At 31.6% G+C, this 22,133-nt stretch overlaps 1 protein-coding gene across 10 annotated transcripts in view; it reads right to left on the minus strand.

The window, feature by feature from the left end:
* Positions 1-22,133, minus strand: part of LOC145293203 (uncharacterized) — an 897,849-nt gene that overhangs the window by 254,212 nt on the left and 621,504 nt on the right. For all 10 annotated transcript variants that reach the window (XM_080139718.1, XM_080139714.1, XM_080139719.1 and 7 more), the window contains exon 3: positions 21,399-21,471. In XM_080139718.1, the coding sequence (XP_079995844.1) occupies positions 21,399-21,471 (73 nt within the window). The remainder of the gene's footprint in view (positions 1-21,398; positions 21,472-22,133) is intronic.

The raw sequence follows: 22,133 nt of genomic DNA on the forward strand, positions 1-22,133 counted from the left end.
AGCGAGTAGAACAACTGCTATTATGCTTTTAGTAAAAAAAAAAAAAAGTCTTTCGATATCGGTTAAACATGTTGAACGCCATTAAGATGTAATCTAAAATATGCTTTCTCAGTTATGTCTCTTTTTCTCCTGATCTCAAATCTTCAAAACATCTATGAAAAATGCAATTTTTCCCAATTTTCTGTAAAAATTAAATTTAATTACAAATAACTTTTTACTCGATGATGAATTTTCGTAAGCTTTTGATATATTACTATTTTCGACATGATAATTAATAGTATTGTTTTTGCTTATAAGGACATATTTTTAAAAATATCGATCTATTGAACAAGTACCAAAATCGCTTGAATGGCTTGAATATATGCATCATTTTCGGGTGAGCAAAACCAAACCTAAATTGTAAATGCTAAAACAATAATAATAATAATAATAATAATAATAATAATAATAATAACAATAATAATAATAATAATAATAATAATAATAATAACAATCAAACAAATGGTGCTTGTACAGTTTAGCGAATACATTAAAAAAGTGAAGATAAAGAAAACTCTTCATGATGTACGTGCCCGTTATGGAATGAAGTTATTAAAAAAATCGCCAGGGGAGATAACTCCATCTCATTCTTGAAGTTTGCCAAAACGCGCATGGAAGTTAAAATAATTTTATTAATAAACTTTGAAACGATTTTTTGAAAAGAAAAACAAAAAACAAAAACAAACAAAAAAATAGAAAGAGGAATACGTAAAATTATTAAAAACTGTAAAAATAATCTCGCTAAATTTGGACAAACTTCGAGAATTAGATGGAATTTGCCAAGATCCGCCACGATCGACCTCAGTAAAATTTGATTTTTCTCTGTAAAAGAAAAAGAAGAAAAAAACCTAGTTGATCAAATTAAGCGATTTTAATTATGAGAACTTCATTTCATAACGGGCACGTACTTTTTTTCGTTATCTTCATTTTTTATTTTTATTTAATGTATTTGCTGAACAACACAAGCATCAAACAAACAAGTAAAACACTTTATCTTCTTTCTGACAAGTTTTTCAAGGAGTTCACACGTAATTGCCTACAAAAAAAAAATATAATTTCATTTACTTTGTTGTCTGTTTTTTTTTTTTTTTTTTTTGAAAGTAAGTGCTGAAACTGAGCGTGTTAATCTGCAATAACACCTATTTTTGATCAGCAGTTACTTGAAAGCATTATCATCCACATTTTTTCCCATAATAGTAGTACTTGTGGGAAAAATTCATGATTGATAAGAGAACAGAAAAAGTCAATTAAATATTCAACTGAAATGGAAGCATTCGTAATCGTAATTGGTTTGTTGTCAAAGGGAAATAAATCTAATAAACTCTTATCATTAATGGTATTGAGAATTATCTCCCTTGCAACAGGCGCTCAGTTATTTATTTATTTATGTATTTTTTGGTGGTTACAATTCAACTGAAAAACCTCAACCTTCTAACATACAAGTTTCGTTAACATCCAGAAGAACTTCCTTTACTAATAAAATCTGACTGAATAATAAAAACAAAAGTAATCATATTATTTTAAACTGAAGTATGTATGTGTGTGTGTGTGTGTGTGGGGGTCTCGTTTACAACATAAATAGAACGACCTTTTCCGGCACAGGTAGGTACACGAATTCATATTTACTTGACTTTTCATCAGAAAAAAAAAAAATTAGAGAAAGGTCGATTTTTAATGTTGAGAAAATTCATCTTCTAAAAAGGGGCACCCTAGATTAGTCTAAAAAATAAAAATTGCCTCTGTCTAGAATGACCGAGTGGAGAAACGATAAACTGTAGCATTAGAACATATACTACCCTTTTCTCCTAGCCGAAAGGTACGTGAGTCAATAAAATATAAAAATAAAAATAAAATCAAAAATACAAGCACACTAGGGGCTGCCGAAATTCACCACAGAATTACCCCACTCTATATGTAACACGATGTAACTTTATTATAAATTAATATTATCAGTATAACTTTTGTACCATTTAAAAGAAGCGCAAAATAAACCAGTAATAATTTTAAAACATTTTTTTCATCGAACGAAAATAATGAAATTGCGAGACGAAAATCGTGTTTACATAATTGGCACGTTAAAATAACGTTCCCATGTAGTAGACACCCGCGTTTAATAAAAACACCCGCGTTTAATAAATCTAGCAAAAATCAACTAATGGTCAGATTTTCGTGAAATTTTCGATACTTATCAATTTTCGAATGAAATTACATATAAAATGCAGTTTCGTAAAATATATGTGGGTAAATATATTTTTAGTGCGTGCCCCCCCCCATTTACTTTTTCCAAATTCGAACAAAATATATTTAAATCTATCGGAATTTCTATTTATTATGAAACATAAGAGTTCAAATAAGTAAAAAATATTTATTTTTTAAAAGTTTAAATGCACATATTGAACAACAATTTACCTTGAAGTTGCAATTAAAAAAATGATATAAATTTAATATTATTATGTTTTTTTAATAGCATTTTTTTTTCGAATTAATATATACTATAATCAGTTGAATTACCAAGAAACAGAAACTTCGTAAACATTAATTAATTTTTAAAAGATTAAAACGATTAAAATTCCATTATTACAAAATGTTCCGTTACAACATAGATTTTTAATTAATTGTGTTTAAATTTTTTTTTAATATTAAGTTTTTACATAAACATGGCTCTTGGCAGCGATTTTATTGCCAGATTAAAATCGATTTGAAAATATTATTGCCCAAATATGAAGCATTTTGTAGCCCCCCTCATATTTTGTTCGTCTCTTTCTACTGAACAAAATATGGAAGCCCGTAGGTAATCAAAAGAACATTCAGTAAAACCGTATTTCATATTTGATATACAAATGTTTTTAATATTATTAATCATTAAACTGTGTAAATCTTAAAACCTAACAAAATTATAACAAATATTAATTATTACTTGCAGTTTGAAGAAAATAAACAAAGGTTTAAAAAAATCATTAAGTCGCTTCTGCTTTTCCATAGTTTGTATAGTTAACACAAGTCTGACGTCACAGGAACATGCGCTCCGTTTTGGGGATACCTAAAGCACGCCTATAAATGCTTCTAAAGGAGACAATTTCAGATAAAACTTTTAAATAGTTATTTCCCTTTAGTAACATAGCGTGAATACTTTCTATTGTAGCCGTGCTTAAATATATTTTTGTCCTAGTGACGTTGAGTGCGAATGTAGACGACAGACTTGTATCATTATCCCATTTTTATTCAAATTGAAGCATATTTATTTAATAGTTTTAGAATATATACGATTATGGGATAGGGGAAGGTCTATCTCTATAAAAAAAATATAAGATATTTTCATTCTATGGGCGCCTGACTAGGCATGGGCGCCTAACTAGGCGTGTCAGAATTTTTTGGGAATTTTTGAGACCCTTAACACAAAACTGCGAATAAAATACACAAAACTCGTAATTTCTCTTTTTAAAGTGATTTGTTTAATTTCTTTATGGAATATACTTCCAAAATAAACTATTAAAGTTTTTTGAAAAATGATAAAAATATTACTTTTTTTATTTTTTATAAAACAGTGTTTACAAAGTGCCTGTGCGCGCTCATGCAACCATTTTTTTCTACGTAATGAAATAAATTGAATTTTACGAGTTAAAATTTTTTCAATTTAAAAATCTATCAACATTTTTCTATTGGTTCAATTTTTACGATATTTGCAGATTTGATGTGAAATTTTATGCTCTTTCCAATAAACTGAATATAATATTGTAGACAAACGTTTTTTTAATTCACCCCCCCCCATTTGAAATGTCTATTAAAATAAAAATAATTCATTTTCTCACTTCAGATTTATATATCACAAATTGAAGATAAAATATCAATAAATAAAATAATCTAATTTAAAACAACAATAAAAAAGAATAGTTTTGTGCGAATTTACCTGTAAAGTCAAAAGTTTAAGACCATTTAAAAAAAAACACGTTGATTTTTCTTTTTTTGTGTGTGTGGGTGAAACTTCACATTTTAGTTATATTGTCCAGTAAATATCGGATACCTACAGCAATTTTTTCTTTTTCATTCAATGTTTTTTTTTTAGATTTAAAAAAAATATTCACTGCATAAAGAAGAAATAAAATATATTAAATCAAAAACTAATGTATTTCTTTAAGAAAATAAAAAAAAATGAAAAATTGGTTGAGTGGTTTGTATTTAAACGGCAAAAACTGATGAGTGAAATGTGATCATTTTCAAATACGGTGACCCATATTTTCACGAACAAGTCACGATGGCTCACGTGTATGTGCTTTTACGTTTTCGAAATAATTAATTATGGTCCTTTTAAGCATCCGTATTTCACAACTGGCAGAAAGAGAAGAAACACCGTTTTGCTAACAGCGACGAAAACGCGGTCTTTTTGGTCCCTTGCTTAAAAACTTCTTTTATTCCAAAAGTACGTGGGATATAAAATAGAAATATGGATGAATTCTTATAAATGAAGAATGGAAGTACCCATTGATTAGTATTTTTTATAAGTAAGTGATTTTTGGCATTATATATATTTATTAGATTTGGATTAAGTAAAAATTCGTTGAATTTCGTGAAATGTTTAAAAAAAAACGTTTAAAAAAATATTGTATTTATTATTTTAAAATCTGGTCTTTGCTCCTTTTATTGAAAAAAAAATAGGGTTTGAAATTACATTATTCATATTGTTATAAGCTTTGAAACATAGCAAGTCTAATTAATCAAATGTTTATCACTCCTTTTGTAATGTCGACTTCTGACACTCCTAGCGCCTGACACAAATGCAGACCCTACGAGTAAAACAAATACTACAATTTATTCCTGATCTGAAGACTAAGAAAATGTATTTTAACTTGAGTTTCATATTCGACATAAGCGACATTAAATGAATTTGAAAAAAATTACTTTCTTTGCATTGCATCTCTGGTAATCGCTATTTTAAAATAGGTATGAAGAGTGATAATGTCCGGCTGTATATGAAATAATGACCCAAATTAATCTCCATTCCGTCAATAATTTCTGTGAACTTTCTCAGTGCCGTTTCTCTGTCCAAAATAATCCTACACTGTACATGTTGAGATTTTGGTTCAAAGTAGTGCCTTATATAAATCGTTATCATGATATATCAGTTAGCCCAAAAGAGTCATCAAAGAGTCATCAAAAGAGTATCAAAAAGTACACAAAGGCATTCCATTGAAAAAGCTGGAAGAATGGGTTAACCAACAGTGTGCCAAGTTTTTCTGAATAAATTGACACAGGAATATATAGATAAGGAAGCCTCTGTAGATCGCTCCACTAAGATCAGGAGAGGATTTGAAAAGTTGCCCAAGATCAAGATTTGATAACTAGTACTTTTAAGATGAGTTGTCTCAGCATTTACAAGTACAAGTTCTATCACACCGAAGTAGAGAGTGTGAGCCACTTGATATCCGGTTGTAATGGCTATTATACAATATGACACAATGGAGTGTGTAAATATCCCCATGGACCATCTGTAAAAAGTTGAATATTGAACGTAGCAGCAAGTGCTCGGAACATATACTAGAAAGAATAGTCGTAAATAACACCATCAAGTATTACCATGCAATTTCTACAGCTACATAACTTGAAAACGGAGCTATTAAACCTGACGTAGTGATATGTGATAAGAAGGAGAAAGAAACAACCTTAGTAGAAGTTAATGTCCCCAAGGGTTATGTGTCGAACAGAGCTGAGAGTAAAAAGGTAACGAAATACCAAGGTTTTATGTGCGACATGAAAAAGAAAATAGAATCTTAGGAAGATTTCTATCATTCCAATAATGATAGAAGCAACTAGACTCATGAAAAAGTATTTCAAAAACTACCTCGCAAATAATGTACAAGAGAGGTAGAAACAATTGCATTTAAAGGAACGGTTAAGATCTTATAAAAAGATATCTCGGTTGAAACATATAAGATAGCAGGTGAATGTCTGGCATCCAGTAGTATGCCCCATCCACAGCTAGAGCAAAATAATAAAATTAAAAGTTTATCGTAGTTGGAATCCCTGAATTGGTAAAAGAAATCTTGTGAAAAAAAAAAAAAAAAAAAAAAAAAAGCAAAAGAGCAATTCCAGAAATGAAGTTTAGCCGACTTCATTTTGCAAACAATTAAAATAAAATCTTTCTGGAAATTAGAAATTATCCGAAAGAATAAATTTTAGTCACATCAGAAGAGTTTTTATTTCAGCAAAACTGGAATGAAACCTGATACAAATAAACCTTTATTTAGAAGAAAAAGTTAAGAAAAAATTTGACGTCAAATGTTTACAAAAAAGTTTTCAAGGTCACTACAAGTCTGGAAGGGTGCGTTTACACGATCGCCCTTGTTCACATCTTAGAACCAACTGACTTTGATGCTGAAAAATATGTATAACGGAAGTGCGTCTTATACAAAGTGCTTTTATCGGACAATGAGTTATATTATTTGGAATCTTCGAACTACTGTTCTCATATTGAGTGACATTTTCACAACAGCGCAGTGGTTAGACTGCTTGGAAAAATCAATTGTAAAAGTGATATTCTCCTGAAGGTTGAAGGTTCAATTCTAAGTGTGGGCGACTGAAAAATACAATTGCAAATTACTTACGACCTCTCCCCGGTTATGGCTGACGCAATGAGATCATTTTAAAGTAAATAAATGATTCCGTTCGAAATTCCATACAAATTCCCAAGTTTGACAGAAACATTCTCGATTTCGACAAGATACGTGTGAAGAAGGTCGGAGGTTCCATCGACTGAAACGTTGTGAAAATGACATTAAAGATGGGAACAATAGTCTGAAAATTCCAAATAATACGAATAACCAATCCTCATTTCAAAAATTCAGAAATGGATCATTCACTTTGTGTAAAAATATTGTTTTAAATAGAAAGAAAATAGCCGATAAAAATGTAAATGCTATTATATGACATAGTTTGCCTCAAGCATATACTAGCAAGCCGCCCCACGGCGTTTCCCGGTTGTAAAATATGCTTAAATATGATATTTTAATTTATGAAGATTTCGTATTTATTATCATCGAACCAATTCTCTACTGATTATTATATTGTACCCAATATATATTAGTGCTTTCAAAAGTTAAAAAAAAAAATGACTCGGGTGCCATCAGCTAGAATCAAAATCAAAATATTAATTACTCTAACCTCAGTAGTTATCGTTTGAGCTATTGTCAAGCGGAGGAGAAAGTTAAAATGAATTGACTTTAACTTATAAATGTATGCACTTTAAGTCGACTTACGGCTGTCAAGTTTCAAGTTTCTTTTAATTTTGAACTATTAGCAGCTATTTTTACCGGCTTTTATATATATAAGATAATGGACCACAAAAATGCAATCATTTGATCTGCCTCGTGCCGCTCTGTGACCTTGCATCTCAAAGTAGATGCACTTTGAAAAAAATGTACATGGGCACACAGACATAGTGAATTTTATATTGTTACGGTTCTGTCTAGGGATGTGAACTGTGAGAAATTATACAATTATAAGCAAGGCACCCGTTAGCTGATTGGCCTTCAGTGTCATTGTTTAGACCAATCAGATTGGTCGAAATTTTAATGGCTGAGCGATGGGCTTGGCAGGCTTTTTTTTTTTTTTTCAGGCACTTTCAGACAAGCAGCTGGAGAAGGAACATGGAACTCAACTCTCTTTGGATATGAAGCATTTGGGTGCCTCTACCCTTCGTCTCCTTGAGATTTAAATTTAATTTTAAAGCCTAAATGATTAGGCTAAGTTATTATTATATATGTCTCTTAGAGACGTTTTAAGGGCAAAATTATCGACCTGTCATTAATGACTTTTCCTTCAAATGAACATTAATTATGAACTTCTGTGGTTGGTGTCGGTGTCGACTCTAGTCGCGAATTGAATCTTTCATCAGCAGGCATCATATCACTCCCTTCAAACGATGATAATTAATCTGATCTTCGAACAGTGCTGAACCCGAATTCCAGATCCTGCCGAAGATAAAGGACTATTACCTTTCGAGGTATTACCAGCTCTATTCAGAGGCAAAATAAGCATTCCCGTTTTTGCAAAAAAAAAAAAAAAAAAAAAAAAAAAAAAATGAGTTAACTATTTTTGTTTCAAAACTGGCAAAAAATTAGCAACAATTAGAACAAAGCATTCAACAAAAATTTTATTTGTTCTTCTGTTGCAAAAAAAGAAATGATTTTAGGATAAAAATATTATGGTAAAAATGTATCAGGAACGTTAACGTAAGAATGTTAAAACAAATAAGAATGTTAGAACATAAACAATGGAGATGATTTGAGTAATGGCATCACGTGATCTTAATGTTATGTGAGTTAATGCCGTAATGAAATAGATTTTGAGAGAATAAAGTTACATAAAATATTAGTGATGGGACGATTCCAATATTTTTCCCGATTCCAATAAAATTACCGACTCCGATTCTGATTCTTTATAAATCTCTAAAATATTTAACTATAAAAATGTAATTTTCTCCCGATTACCGTAAAAACATATCTTAAATATGCACATATTTTTTCAAACGTAAAAACACACTTATGAGGGGATGATCTAGAGATTTTAATCTTACTGGAGGTTTAAATCAATAAATATTTATTATTTTATTATTACTACAAGCAATGGAAGATGTTTCTTAAACCAAAATCAAATAAAAAAGATAATTAAAGGAATCAGTTTTGGCATCGGAAAATAGACTCAAATTTTTCCGATTCCGATTCCGATACTCCCCAAAACTCTGATTTTCTGATTTTCTGATTCCCGATTCTGATTTCAATGATTCGTCTCAACACTATAAAATATATAACCTATTGTTGTTTGGTTTCCTTCGAAAGGAGATGAACTTGAATGATCAGAAGAGACAAAGACACAACGGAAAGCGGTATGTTATTTGCCTGTGTGCTACACAAACTCAATGTTAATGAACTGTTTTATTATATGTGAAACACTCACACATACAACAATAGAAGAACATTTTAACCACTTGACGTCACACACTCTATATATCACAACGTTAAAGAGACACCAGTTATATGGACCCTGTTTATATATCGCCCGACTATACAACATTAATGAATTGGCATATGCTTGGGTTGACATATAACTAGAAGCTGGAGAAAATGTCTAAGTAGTTCAGTGGAAATACATACCATGCAAAGCGTCCATCGAAATATAGCTGTTTAATACTAAAAGAATTCCGAGAGGAATTCATTACTGGTGAAAGCGCAGACAATTCAATTAAAAACGTCAGTATTATTGATTGTTTATACATATATACATATGAAAGTATAACAATATCTGTCCCATCACGGGTGAAATCAATTTCCCAGAAGTAGCGTTTTGCACCACTTTTACGTCCCATTGTAAAGATTAAAATCAAGATATAATATTACTAAACCTTATGTCTAGAATCCTTATTACATTATTTAAAATCTAGAAATATCACAAATTTATGGCTTAATCTTAAGGAGGCTTAAGAAAAAACTTAAATTCAGAGAATCTTGCTTAATTTATGTCTAATGACTGTGGATAAAATGTAGTGCTAATATAAGATATTTGACTTTTCGAATGGAAGTTTGTGTCCATATTATGCCCCTAAAACTCTTTTAAAAATCCAATGAAATTTAAATTTAAGGCATATTTATTAATTGATCGGATTTTCACACTTTGCATAAAACTAAATTAAGCTAAATGTAGTCGACATTTGTACCCCTTACAAAAAGCAGAAATGTTTAAAAATTCATAATGATAAGTTAATTAGTTCGAAGGGAAATCAAAATATGTAACCATATCGAACTTTATATCGATAAATATACCATTTGCTTATTACATTGTTCAAGGGAAAGAACTCTCGTAAAATGATAATTAGAATTATCTCCCTTGAAACCGTATATTCGTTTTCTGCTTTTTACTTAAAAAAAAAAAAAAAAAAAAAAAAATGTTGACTCGTGTACCTGTTGGCTAGGAGCAAATTGTAGCATTTGTTCTGATGCTACGCTCGCTTCAGTGTTTCTGTCCCGAGACTGTTAGGGAAAAATCCTTCAAGAATGAGGCAATTTTAATATTTTTTCCAGTCTAGTGCTTTCTAAAAATCAACTTTGTGTTCTAACTCTGACCTCGTGGGGAGACAAATAAGTAAGGACTCATATATATATGTGTGGTTGGGGATTCCAATAGATTGTATTAGTAAAGAAACATCTTATAAATTTTAGCAAAGTTTAGAAAAAAAAACCTTCTACATTCGTGCAGTAAGATTAACAGCCGAGACCAAACGCAAGAAAATTTCATTTTTTAGCGATTCGCATAGTTTTAAATTAGGAACTGATTGTTGCAATATTTTTTTATATAAATAAAACAGTAGATATTTTTCTTGCTTCTCACCTCAGCAAGATGTGACACAAAGTCGAAAAAGTACGCATGTCAAGCAAGGTGAGGCACTCTTGCCTGGCAAAAATTGCCTGAGCATCCCTATCGGCATTTCCCGGTCGGGGCGCCTCAGGCAGCAAGCGATAAACTTATCCTACTCGAAAGTCAGGTGGTAAGGCGTGGGAGGGTGGACCTCCTAGGTAATATGTAGGCGGTGTACTTCAGTTCGACAGGTACTGGGTCAATTCCTAACCCTGCACCTGTTGGGCTGATTGTCAAGAACGGATTCTTGATTGGATTTTTTTTTACCCTGTCCCCAAGCAACTGAAGGAGCAAGAAGACTCATCCTCTATAATAAAAGGGTATGATTAAAGAAAATTGGAAGGTTCTACTTATAGGCACTGGCGATAGGAACTGACAAATCAAATGGAACCACGTTCTGCTAGCAACCAATCAGAAACCAGAATTGTTCCATAAAAATATTGGATATTTTAGAATTCCCACACAATCTTTCGTGTCCACATGAAAAGATCTTTACTGCAAAACTTTGACTTCTAAGGCTTACAGAGATCAGCTACCCACCGAAAACTCTTTTTCATCTTCAGGACTTGTACAGAAACTCTTCTAAAATTAAACATGGCTTTCAATTAAAAAATTATCTGTTAATATGCTATCGTCACTTTCACTTAGCCAAATGCAAGTAAATAAAAATAACACTCCATTTTGTTCGGAAGTGATTTTTGTAGGTAGTTTCAGACTTAAAAGATAATAAAAGAGAAAAAATATGGCTTACTCCGCTACTAACTCTATGTTCAAGGAATCCAGTAGAACTTAGTTTTTAAAATAAAAAATTACTTATCTTATTACTTAACCTAAATTCCACTAGACCCTTTCTGCCGAAGTTAGGGTTAACAGTGGAGTAAATAATAAAAAAGAATAATGACTTACCTTACCACTTTGTCTATTTTGTAAAGAAATATATTGTTTTCAACTTTAAGATAATCATGATTTTCAAAAGACTGGAATGTTACCCATACATGCACACTAATGCATTTATTTTAAAATGCGCTATTGTTAAAACTGACTATCCTTTGAAGATTCGGTCAATAACAACATTTTCGTACCAGCAGAGGATACGTCTTTGGCAATCGTTCTGACAACCTAGAAATCGACTTGAATCACCAGTCCCTCCTTTTTCGGAGTGAGATACGGTCTAGTTCTGTCCTAAGAAGTGAACTTTCCTATGCATTACCTCCTCATTTTTTATGGTAGAAGCGGTTTATTTCCGATCGCTTAGTGACGGATACATTCACAGCTATTTTTGTACATGTCAGACTGTTGGTTGGTTGGTTGTTTTGTTTTACAGCATATCAACCCTTTTCAGGTTATTTAATGCCAAATCCAGTGATTTTGAAGAAAAGTTTTTTAGTAGAATATGTTTTTTCAAGTCAGTTTCTATTTAACCCATAGTTGGGACCCTAACAGGTACTACCACTCCGGGTCAGAGTAGACCTAGGAGCAATGGCAATTAAAGGGTGGCTCCACACTCCCCAAAGCCCACAAGCTGGGGCCTCACCATCGGATATAGTTTACGGTCATGTCCAGGACCCACATGTCAGACTGCAATTCAGGGAAACTGTCTTTTTCATCTTCCAGCCTTGTGCCACATTTTTCGGCAGTGGGAATCAAGTAAAGATCCTAGAATTTTATATATAGTAAAGGTGTTAAATGTTTTATTTATTTAGAATTTTATATATAGTAAAGGTGTTAAATGTTTTATTTATTTAGAATTTTATATATAGTAAAGGTGTTAAATGTTTTATTAGTAAGAATTTTATATATAGTAAAGGTGTTAAATGTTTTATTTATTTAGAATTTTATATATAGTAAAGGTGTTAAATGTTTTATTTATTTAGAATTTTATATATAGTAAAGGTGTTAAATGTTTTATTTATTTAGAATTTTATATATAGTAAAGGTGTTAAATGTTTTATTAGTAAGAATTTTATATATAGTAAAGGTGTTAAATGTTTTATTTATTTAGAATTTTATATATAGTAAAAGTGTTAAATGTTTTATTTATTTAGAATTTTATATATAGTAAAGGTGTTAAATGTTTTATTTATTTAGAATTTTATATATAGTAAAAGTGTTAAATGTTTTATCTGTTTAGAATTTTATATATAGTAAAGGTGTTAAATGTAAATTTTATATGCAGGGTGAACAGAAAGTCCTTGGACCATTTTTAGTTTTAAAATTAAATATTGTTAAAATCACTTTTTCTCTTTTCGAATAAAGTAAGTATTTAGTCTAACTATTGATCTAATTATTTTCAACAAAAATATTAAAATAATTTTGTTTAAACTTTCAGAAAAATGAGCAAACGAGAGGCCATAATTCAGCTTCATTGCGCGGGAAGGACAAACTCAGAGATTATTAAGCTCTTGAAAGTGGCTAAATCCACCATGTACCATGTTGTCAACAGATTTAAGGAACTTCGTACATCTGAAGACCGTCCTAGGAGTGGAAGACCTCGCACTGCTCGAACAAAGAAGGTGATTAAAGCTGTTCGAGAGAGGGTAAGGAGGAACCCGAAGAGATCTGCAAGACAAATGGCTAAAGACATGAATGTGAGCGTGACCTCGATGAGAACCATTGTAAAAAACGATCTCCAGTTGTCCCCCTACAAGATGAGAAAGAGACAATACCTCACACCTGCTCAAAAGCACAAGAGACTTGAAAGAGCAAAGCTTCTTCTTGGAGAACTGAAGGCTGGCACGGCAGAGCGAGAGATCGTTTTTTTCTGATGAAAAACTCTTCACAATTGAAGCGACTGTTAACAATCAGAATGACAGAGTTTACGCAAAATCTTCAGCAGACATTGATGACTTCCTGAGAATAGTTTTCCGCCGACAAAAGCCGTCTTCCCTCATGGTGTGGGCTGCAGTCTCCAAATCTTGGAAGTCGCCTCTGATTTTCGTGGAGCAGGGGGTTAAGATCAACACAGATCGCTACATTAACAATATTTTGGTTCCAGCATTTGAAGAGATAAAGAAACACTTCAAAGATCAGCCTTTCACCTTCCAACAAGATGGAGCACCATCCCACACCTCCAGAAAAACTCAGGACTGGTGCCAACGTCATTTTCCAAGATTCTGGAGTAAGGAGATGTGGCCTCCTGCATCGCCTGATTTGAATCCCATGGATTTTTCGGTGTGGTCTTTGTTGGAGGCAAAGGTCTGTTCTGTTGCTCACGAAGTGTTTATGCTTTGAAGACATCTCTTCTGAGTGAATGGGCTAAAATACCTCAGGAAACGCTGCGTGCCTCGGTTGGTAAATTCAGACAGAGAATTGAACGTCTAATCGAAAGGAAGGGACATCACATTGAAAATAAATAATTTGAATTTATTCTTGGTTTCCTAACTTATAATTTTCATTCATGTTTAATTTATATTTTTGTAATTTTCTATTAATAAACCACTTTTGAATTGGTCCAAGGACTTTCTGTTCACCCTGTATAGTAAAGGTGTTAAATGTAAATTTTATATATAGTAAAGGTGTTAAATGTAAATTTTATATATAGTAAAGGTGTTAAATGTAAATACTTGTGGTACTTACAAAAATGAACATTCCTCGCTTCTCATAGAGAGCAGCCCCTACGTGGTGATTTGGTAACAGCATGACCAATCAGACTCCTGGGCGTAGTTTCAATCAGACTCTTGAATCGTTACATCCAGATTCTTTGGAACTTGTACAGCAGTCACAGAGATCTTCCAGACACATTTTTGTTTTATTGGTGTCCTCTCTCCTGTCTCTGTCAACTGGACAGCTGAGAGAGGCTATCTTCACTCGAAGATATATTGCTTTAAGAAAATACTTTGGGCAAACGAACTTTATTACTTTCATTCTTTTCTTCATATTCTCAACTTCTGGCAAACTACACCCAATGGTGTAGACGACTTAGATACGTATCATTATCGTTTTTACTATTTATGCATGACTAAATTAGGCACAACAAATCTGTGACTACTTGCTCCTGCTGATTAACCATTCAAGCAACTTTGATATGTCATTTAATGAAACTGCTTTCAGGTGATCCCAGCCTGTCAGTGCAAAATATGTTAATATTTCTTGTGGTACTGTTGAAATAAAGAACCGAGAGTTTATTTTGGGCACATATCTTTTTACATCCATATCTAAAACAATATTTACTGAAAAAAAATAAACATAAATGTTTAAACTAAATCTTATAAGTGACTATTCTTTAAAATTTGAAATTTTTGACACAAGAATAAATCTGCCTAAGCAGAAAATATTTGTAAAAATTAAACAAAGTATATAGGAACACAAGTAATTATATACATTAAAATCAACATTTTCTACACACAAATATCTATATATTAATACGATAGCGTGTGTGTTCTTTTGTGTGTCACGATTACATCTTTTTCTTCTGAATGATTGTCGTTTAATTGTTATGACTGGGGTTGTGACAACAGAATATTCTTTTCATTCGGTATATATCCAACACAGTTAAACACACTTAATCAACCGAGAACCACATCCGTCTATATAAAAACATATAAGATATTAACGGATATATACTCAAGAGTCAAAACAATGAAAAGAATATGCTGTTGTCACAGCCCTGGTTATGACCTTCCATTTCTTGTAATAAATGATTTTACCAAGAACTCTTCATAATTGATGCACCCAAGTCATATGGATATATTTCTTTTTATTTTTGAAGTCACAACTTTATAAGATAAATTGACTCTAAATTAATATATACGAAATCTACATAAAATTAAAATATATTTAAGCATATTTTACGACTGTGTTATGTTGGGTGTCCCTGCTAGCTTAGATAAATACTTTTGCAGTTTTAACAAAAGAGTTACAATATTATCAGGGCATCTCCATTTACGCTGAACATCTACGTAATGCCAACATATGAAAGAGTCCATTGTGGAATTTCCACAGATCTTGCTAGTGTTAATAATTATAAAAAAAATTATAATCAGTACTGTGTGAAGGAAAGATCCATGAAGATTAAGTCAATTTTTCTTTTATTTCCAGTTCAGTGTCCCTCTTTTAGAGAAACTGGATTTTCCTCACATTTAAAACCTACCGTGAGGCTGCAAGTAAATAACTATTATTTTTTAATTAATTATTGTTTTTTTTTTCTTTTCTGTTTTCTTTCTCTTTTTTTTTAGTATTGAATAAAGTTTTATTTTCTCCAAAGAAAAAAAAAGACAATTTTTCAAATTTTTTAAAAGATTTTTTGAAAGTTAGTATCCATTATCAACTACTGTCTTTTGTATGTTTTTTTTGATGACTTAAATAATTTGTTTTAATTGTCATTTACTATTTCAAAAATTAAGTTGGCGTAAAAATAAACAAATATTTTTCTTCAGACTTAATAAGGCAGTTTCTTTTTTGTTGTTGTTGTTGTTTTAAAATAACGTGTCAAAATTGTTTGAAAATAGCAAATCAACAGGAACAAGTAGCCGTAGGTTTGTCGTGTCATAAAAGGTTTTGCTGTCTATGTACGACTTACATGTATAGGATTGTTATTTTCATAATAGTTGTTTCGGACCGTTTTATTGTCTAGCCTTTTCTAGGTGTCTTCTCAATATCCGTTTAGCTAAATTCTAATCAAAGGATAGATAACTCTTACTTGTGGATTACTTCCCTTGGTTCAACCGTTTTTATTTATGAAAATAGATTTGTTTTTCACCTTTCAGCTTTTATGAAATAAAATATCAAGGTGGACAACACATTTATTTTAAACTAGCAGGGTAACCTGACGTTGCCCGAGATTGAATATTTCACACTCCCATATTTTTATTGTCACCGAGATTGATGAAATTAGCCCATTTTTCAATGAAATCAATTGATTGCTTGCTCTAATTGGAGACCCATATCGCGATGCACCTGATGGAAGCTTAATATGCCTCTCGCAGTGACTAAGTCCACAATACAATGCAGTTGACATTGCACTGTAGAGAACCTACTGTTGATTTTATAAAATTATTTTTATATAATGACTAGTTTAAAATCCAAAAGTCAAGTATCATGCTGCAATTGTGCTTTAAATAGAAACATTCATTTAGAAGGCGCCCCTGTCATATCAAAAACCTACTGTTGATTTTATATGTTGGGCCTTTCGGCTTGTGTGATGATAAGACTTCTCAAATGCATTCATGATGTTAGGCTGTGTAAGGTGTTAACTTTGGTCAAAATCGCCTGTTGCTTCTCTCATCGGATTATTTAGATTATCAATTAGTGATACTTACTGAAGTAATTCCAACACAAAGTCTATCTAAGAACGCTGCCAGTCACATAAAGCAACTTTATGTGAAATCTCATAAAAATTGATCCAGTAGTTTTTGAGTCCATAGGGAACGAACACGCAGACACACAAAGTTCCTTTTATTTAATAGTAGAGAGATAGAGAGTCTGTTACTTAGTTTTATGCGAAAGCTGACATTTAAAGATTTTAAAACTGACCTTCAAGAATTTCAATCTGAATTCATTCATCTATTATTTTCATTAAACATTTTATTTCTTCTACATTTCTTGAGTTGGTAAATTTGAATTCTGGTTAAATTTTTTTCTTAAATAAAATCAACATAAATCAACAGCGATGACAGAATTATATTGATGATATCTCATTCGATTTGGGAACAATTTATTTTGAATTGGGTAAAAATTTCATTTTTAGCAGCAAGAAACACCAGATACCCAACAATTACTTTTGTTTTTGACTTAAAAGTGAGTGGACGATCTCATGTTCATTTTAGATGGGGTGTGGAAGGTGATAAAAGAAGGGGTGAAAGGTGATAACATCCATACAAAAGAACGGACATGCATATTGTTATGCGGATTAATCTGTTATATTTGGTAAAATGTAAACAAATCTCTACTATTATATAAAAGTCAATAGACTTGAAAACGACTAAGCAGACTTTTATGAGATTTCACACAAATATTCTTTATGTGTCTGGCAGTGTTCCTTGATAGGTGTTGCATAAAAATGTCTTTTATAAGTGTCAATAATCAATAATCGAAAACATCTGATTAAAGAAAGAAACAGTCCAATTTTGATCAAAGTTAACACCTTACATTATGAGTGCATTTGAGAAGTTTTAGTTCTATACAAACAGAAAGGGCCAGCATATAAAATCAACAATAAGTTCGAAATTAATGTTTCTGTTTCGAGCGCAATGGAACCATGATACTTGACTTTTGCATTTTAAACTTAAATTCAATCCGTTATATAAAAATAATTTTATAATACCAATAGTAGGTTCTCTACAGTGCAATGTACATTACAATGTATTGTGGACTAAATCCCAGCCGGGAGGACTGTGAAGATTCTTTCTGGTATACCATGGTTTGTCCCCAACTAGAGCAGGCAATCAATTGATTTGATTGAGTGATTGAGAAATGGTCGATTTCACCGATTTCCATAACAATAAAAGTCTGGGAATGTGAAACATTTGTTGATCATCATTCAATCCCGAGCAATATCCGGTCTCTCTTCTAGTACAACATAATGTTAACTCGTCCATAGATACATGATCTTCTAGCATATATATATATATATATATATATATATATATATATATATATATATTAAAATTGTAGTTTTTATCTGTTCATGAACACCTTCAAGGATTTTTTTTGAGATACACCTGTACAATTATATATACTAGAAAGGACACTTCCAGGGCATTTTATAATTAATCAACCAGAAGGGACTTTTCCATGGCATTTAACATCTAATCAACCACAAGGAATATTTCTGGGGCATTTTCCAACTAATCAACCAGAAGGGACCTTTCTAAGGTATTTTACAATCAATCAACTAAAAGGGAACTTTCCAGGGCATTTTACAACTAATCAACTAGAGGGAACATTTCCAGGCGATTTTAGAACTAATAAAGCAGAAAAGACTTCTTTTAGGGCATTTTTACCATCCATCAACCAGAAGGGACATTTTCAGGGCATTTTACAATCATTCAACCAGAGGGGACATTTCCAGAGCATTTTACAACTAATCAACCATAAGAGACCTCTCCAGAGCATTTTACAATCAATCAACCAGAAGAAATCTTTCCAGGGCATTTTACAACTAATCATCTTAAAGGGACCTTTCTTGGGCATTTTACAATCAGTCAACCTGAAGGGACATTTCCAGGGCATTTTACAATCAATTAACCAGAAGGAACATTTCCAGAGCATTTTATAATTAAATCAGTAGGGGCCTTTCCAGGGCATTTTATAATTTATCAACCAGAAGGGACTTTTCCAGGGCATTTTGTAATTAATCAGAAGTAACTTTTCCCGGGCATTTTTGTAATGTTAAAACTTTGTTACATTAAATATAGTAGTATATAAACAACTCATCTTTATTAGCTTTGCTTTAAAAGCGGCACCAATTTCCTATTTGGAATATTCCACTTCCTTTTAAAGGGGTGATCAGGATGATAACGGCTGATGTGAATTATGATATTAATATAAAGATTATGCACCTGAGGCTACTTGGATACATATATTTCACTTTGATCATAGAAGGTACAATAATATTGTGGGTTCCGTGTTCCCACTTGATGTCCATCAAAGGTAAATACAACATTTTACTTTATTTTATTTATACTTTGAAAATTGTAGAAAAAAAAAATAAAGCATAGTAAGATTAAGAGGTTCAGGACTTGGAGCAGGATGTCTCCATTGATTTCTGAAAAATGACAGGTATGCCTGAAGGGGTTAAATACTATATCATATACACCCCATTAATTAATCCTTAGGCTTCGTCCCTAAAATTATGTTTTTCACACTTTCATGCACATAACACATAACATCACCCAACAACAAGAAAAAAGGACACTAAACTGCATAAGTTATGGACCATAGTCATTACATGTCAACACTCGGGACCCACACATTGTATGCAGACAGTCGCAAGGAAACAGAGACAAGGAAAGAATTTGACTCACTTTTATTTCACTTGAAACAACAGACATTTATTTACATGTACTTCCAGAATAACGCCTTGTCTTTTGTTCAAAAGTCTTCTCTTACTCCAATGTGCTTAACAAGACTCTGTAGTGTCGAACATGTGGTAATCTATGTCCAGCCATGTTTAGGGCACGTCTTTCCAAGTTGCTCGGGGGCCATGGGTGTAACCCTTCTATTTCTGCTCTCTTGTGTCTAGAACATGGCTCAAATCCTCTACATCTCAGATTAACTGCTTCTCTGAACATGTGTGCAGTTTTTATTTCTGCTGTGACGAAACATCAGGCACTGGCTTGGTCATTTGTATAAGGCTGCTGCTGCAGCTAATCTAGTGTCAACGGCTTTGTTACAATTATACGTTCAAAATGAAATATAGTCAATACCACTATTTGAGTTTCTGTTCATAAAACAATTGATGTTAACCCATTGGGTTTCACAGTCATATATATATATATATATATATATATATATATATATATATATATATATATATATATATATATATATATATATATGATGCCAAATATTTTTTTTAATTATAAGATAATATATAATAGTATTGCTTGCTGCATGATTACTCTGAAGAAAGGATAAAAATCATCTTCATTCATTTTCTCTCCGAGAGTTGTTAAAATCCTCTTAAAAATGTTTGTGAAATTTGCTAAAGTTCTATTTGTCTGATGATTTATGAACTTACTATTGCAAGACTCATTTGTGTAAGTTGCTAACTTACTGCCAAAGTGCAATGTAATTATTTGTGTGATCTGCCTTGCTTTTTTACCATAATGTGTAAATCTTTTTTTGATTTTCTAAAAGACTAGCATTTCAGCCTGGCCTTGCCCGGGTATTTGGAGGTGTATGTTGAGCAAAAAAAAAAAAAAAAAAAAAAAAAAAAAAAAAAAAAAAAGCGGTAAATTTTTTAAAACTTTGACCCCTATTATGACCCCTTAACATTTATTGTTTTGGACTCAAATCAAGTTATTAAGTTAGATCCGTATCCAAGGAACCTATATCTAAAATTTCAAGTGTTTAGACCCAAAATTTTCGGAGGAGTTTGGTAGAGTTCTCAAAGGTCAAATCGTTGAACTTTGACCCCTTAACAGCCAATTTTCTGGTCGAAAACCGATTACAAAGTGTTTCCCAAATCTCAGTACCCTGTATATCAAATTTCGAGTCTGTAGACTGAAAATTGACAGAGTTATAGCATAGGGAAATATACACAGACAGACAGACAAACACACACACACACATTCACTTTTATAGATATATAAATATCACACCCAGTGTCCTATTCATAGGAGAATCAATATTTTAATATTTTGCTTTGTAAATAAAATAATTTTTTCCTTTCAATTCTAATCCATTTTTAGTTGTTACACAAAGTTTTAACTCAACTGTTATAATTTTAAATACTAACAACTGCAAAGTTGCGGAACTCTTTTCCTGGTTATTAGAGCGGCACCGATATTTTGTATTGGTTATATTTGTCTTTGGCGCTTCTACACTATTGGGACGAGATTTTGGAAATCGTAATACTAAATTTCACATGAAAACAATGGTATCGACGTATTCTTCGTATTTTAAGATGATTTTATCCTCAAATTACGAAAATCGATACTTATTAAAGAAAATAAAAAATAAAATTTGATGAAAACGATCGTAACACACAAGAGAGTAATTTTCCGTTTTGATTTAAACAAGATGGCTACAAGTTTTCACCTGCTAACATGAGTAAAGTAGTTTTGTTTAATAATTCAGTAATATTCAGGTAATTTCCACTGCGTAATTTGGAAGCTACCATTGTAACTTATTAGAATTGACAAAAAAAAATTAGTTGAAACTATTGTTTTTTATCTGAAAACTTCATTTATCGACTACAAAATCTCGTCCCAATTCTGTAAAAGTGCGTTTTATTTTCTCAACCAGGGCGGATGAGAAAATCTAGTCATACTCGACTTGCAGATTTACCTTACCTGAGCGTCATTTTCTGTTTCTTGAAGCAAAGTTTCCCAGGCAGCGAAAATTGAACTCGGAGTGTCTGAAGGTCTGGAAATAAAGAACGAATAAATTAAACAAAATTTTTTTCAGTTTTCATGTGAAAAAAAAAAAAATCGTAAATAAATTGAAACATAAACTGACTGAAAACAAATCAAAGAATTTGTATGTGTTATAGTTTTTCTACAGCATGTTGCATAGTTTATAGATAGCTTTGAAGTTTAGAAGGCTATGACAACCTAATGTAAGGTTGTGGGCACCGAGTAAATTGAAAAATGTCTGACCGATAAACGAGATGATCATAAAGAGACGATATGTAATGCGATGTAATGGTTTGTTTTCGATTTGTTATTTCGGATTTAGAATGATAGAGAATGATTTAGAATGATAGAGAATGATTTAGAATGATTTAGAATGATAGAGAATGATAGAGAATGATTTAGAATGATAGAGAATGATAGAGAATGATTTAGAATGATAGAGAATGATTTAGAATGATTTAGAATGATAGAGAATGATAGAGAATGATAGAGAATGATTTAGAATGATTTAGAATGATTTAGAATGATAGAGAATGATTTAGAATGGTTTAGAATGATTTAGAATGATTTAGAATTATCATTCTAAATCATTCTAAATCATTCTAAACCATTAGATAGAGAATGATTTAGAATGATTTAGAATGATTTAGAATGATAGAGAATGATTTAGAA

Source organism: Euprymna scolopes, chromosome 14 (genome assembly GCF_053919585.1).
Source record: "Euprymna scolopes isolate OS-2025 chromosome 14, ASM5391958v1, whole genome shotgun sequence".
NCBI classification, from domain to species: domain Eukaryota; kingdom Metazoa; phylum Mollusca; class Cephalopoda; order Sepiida; family Sepiolidae; genus Euprymna; species Euprymna scolopes.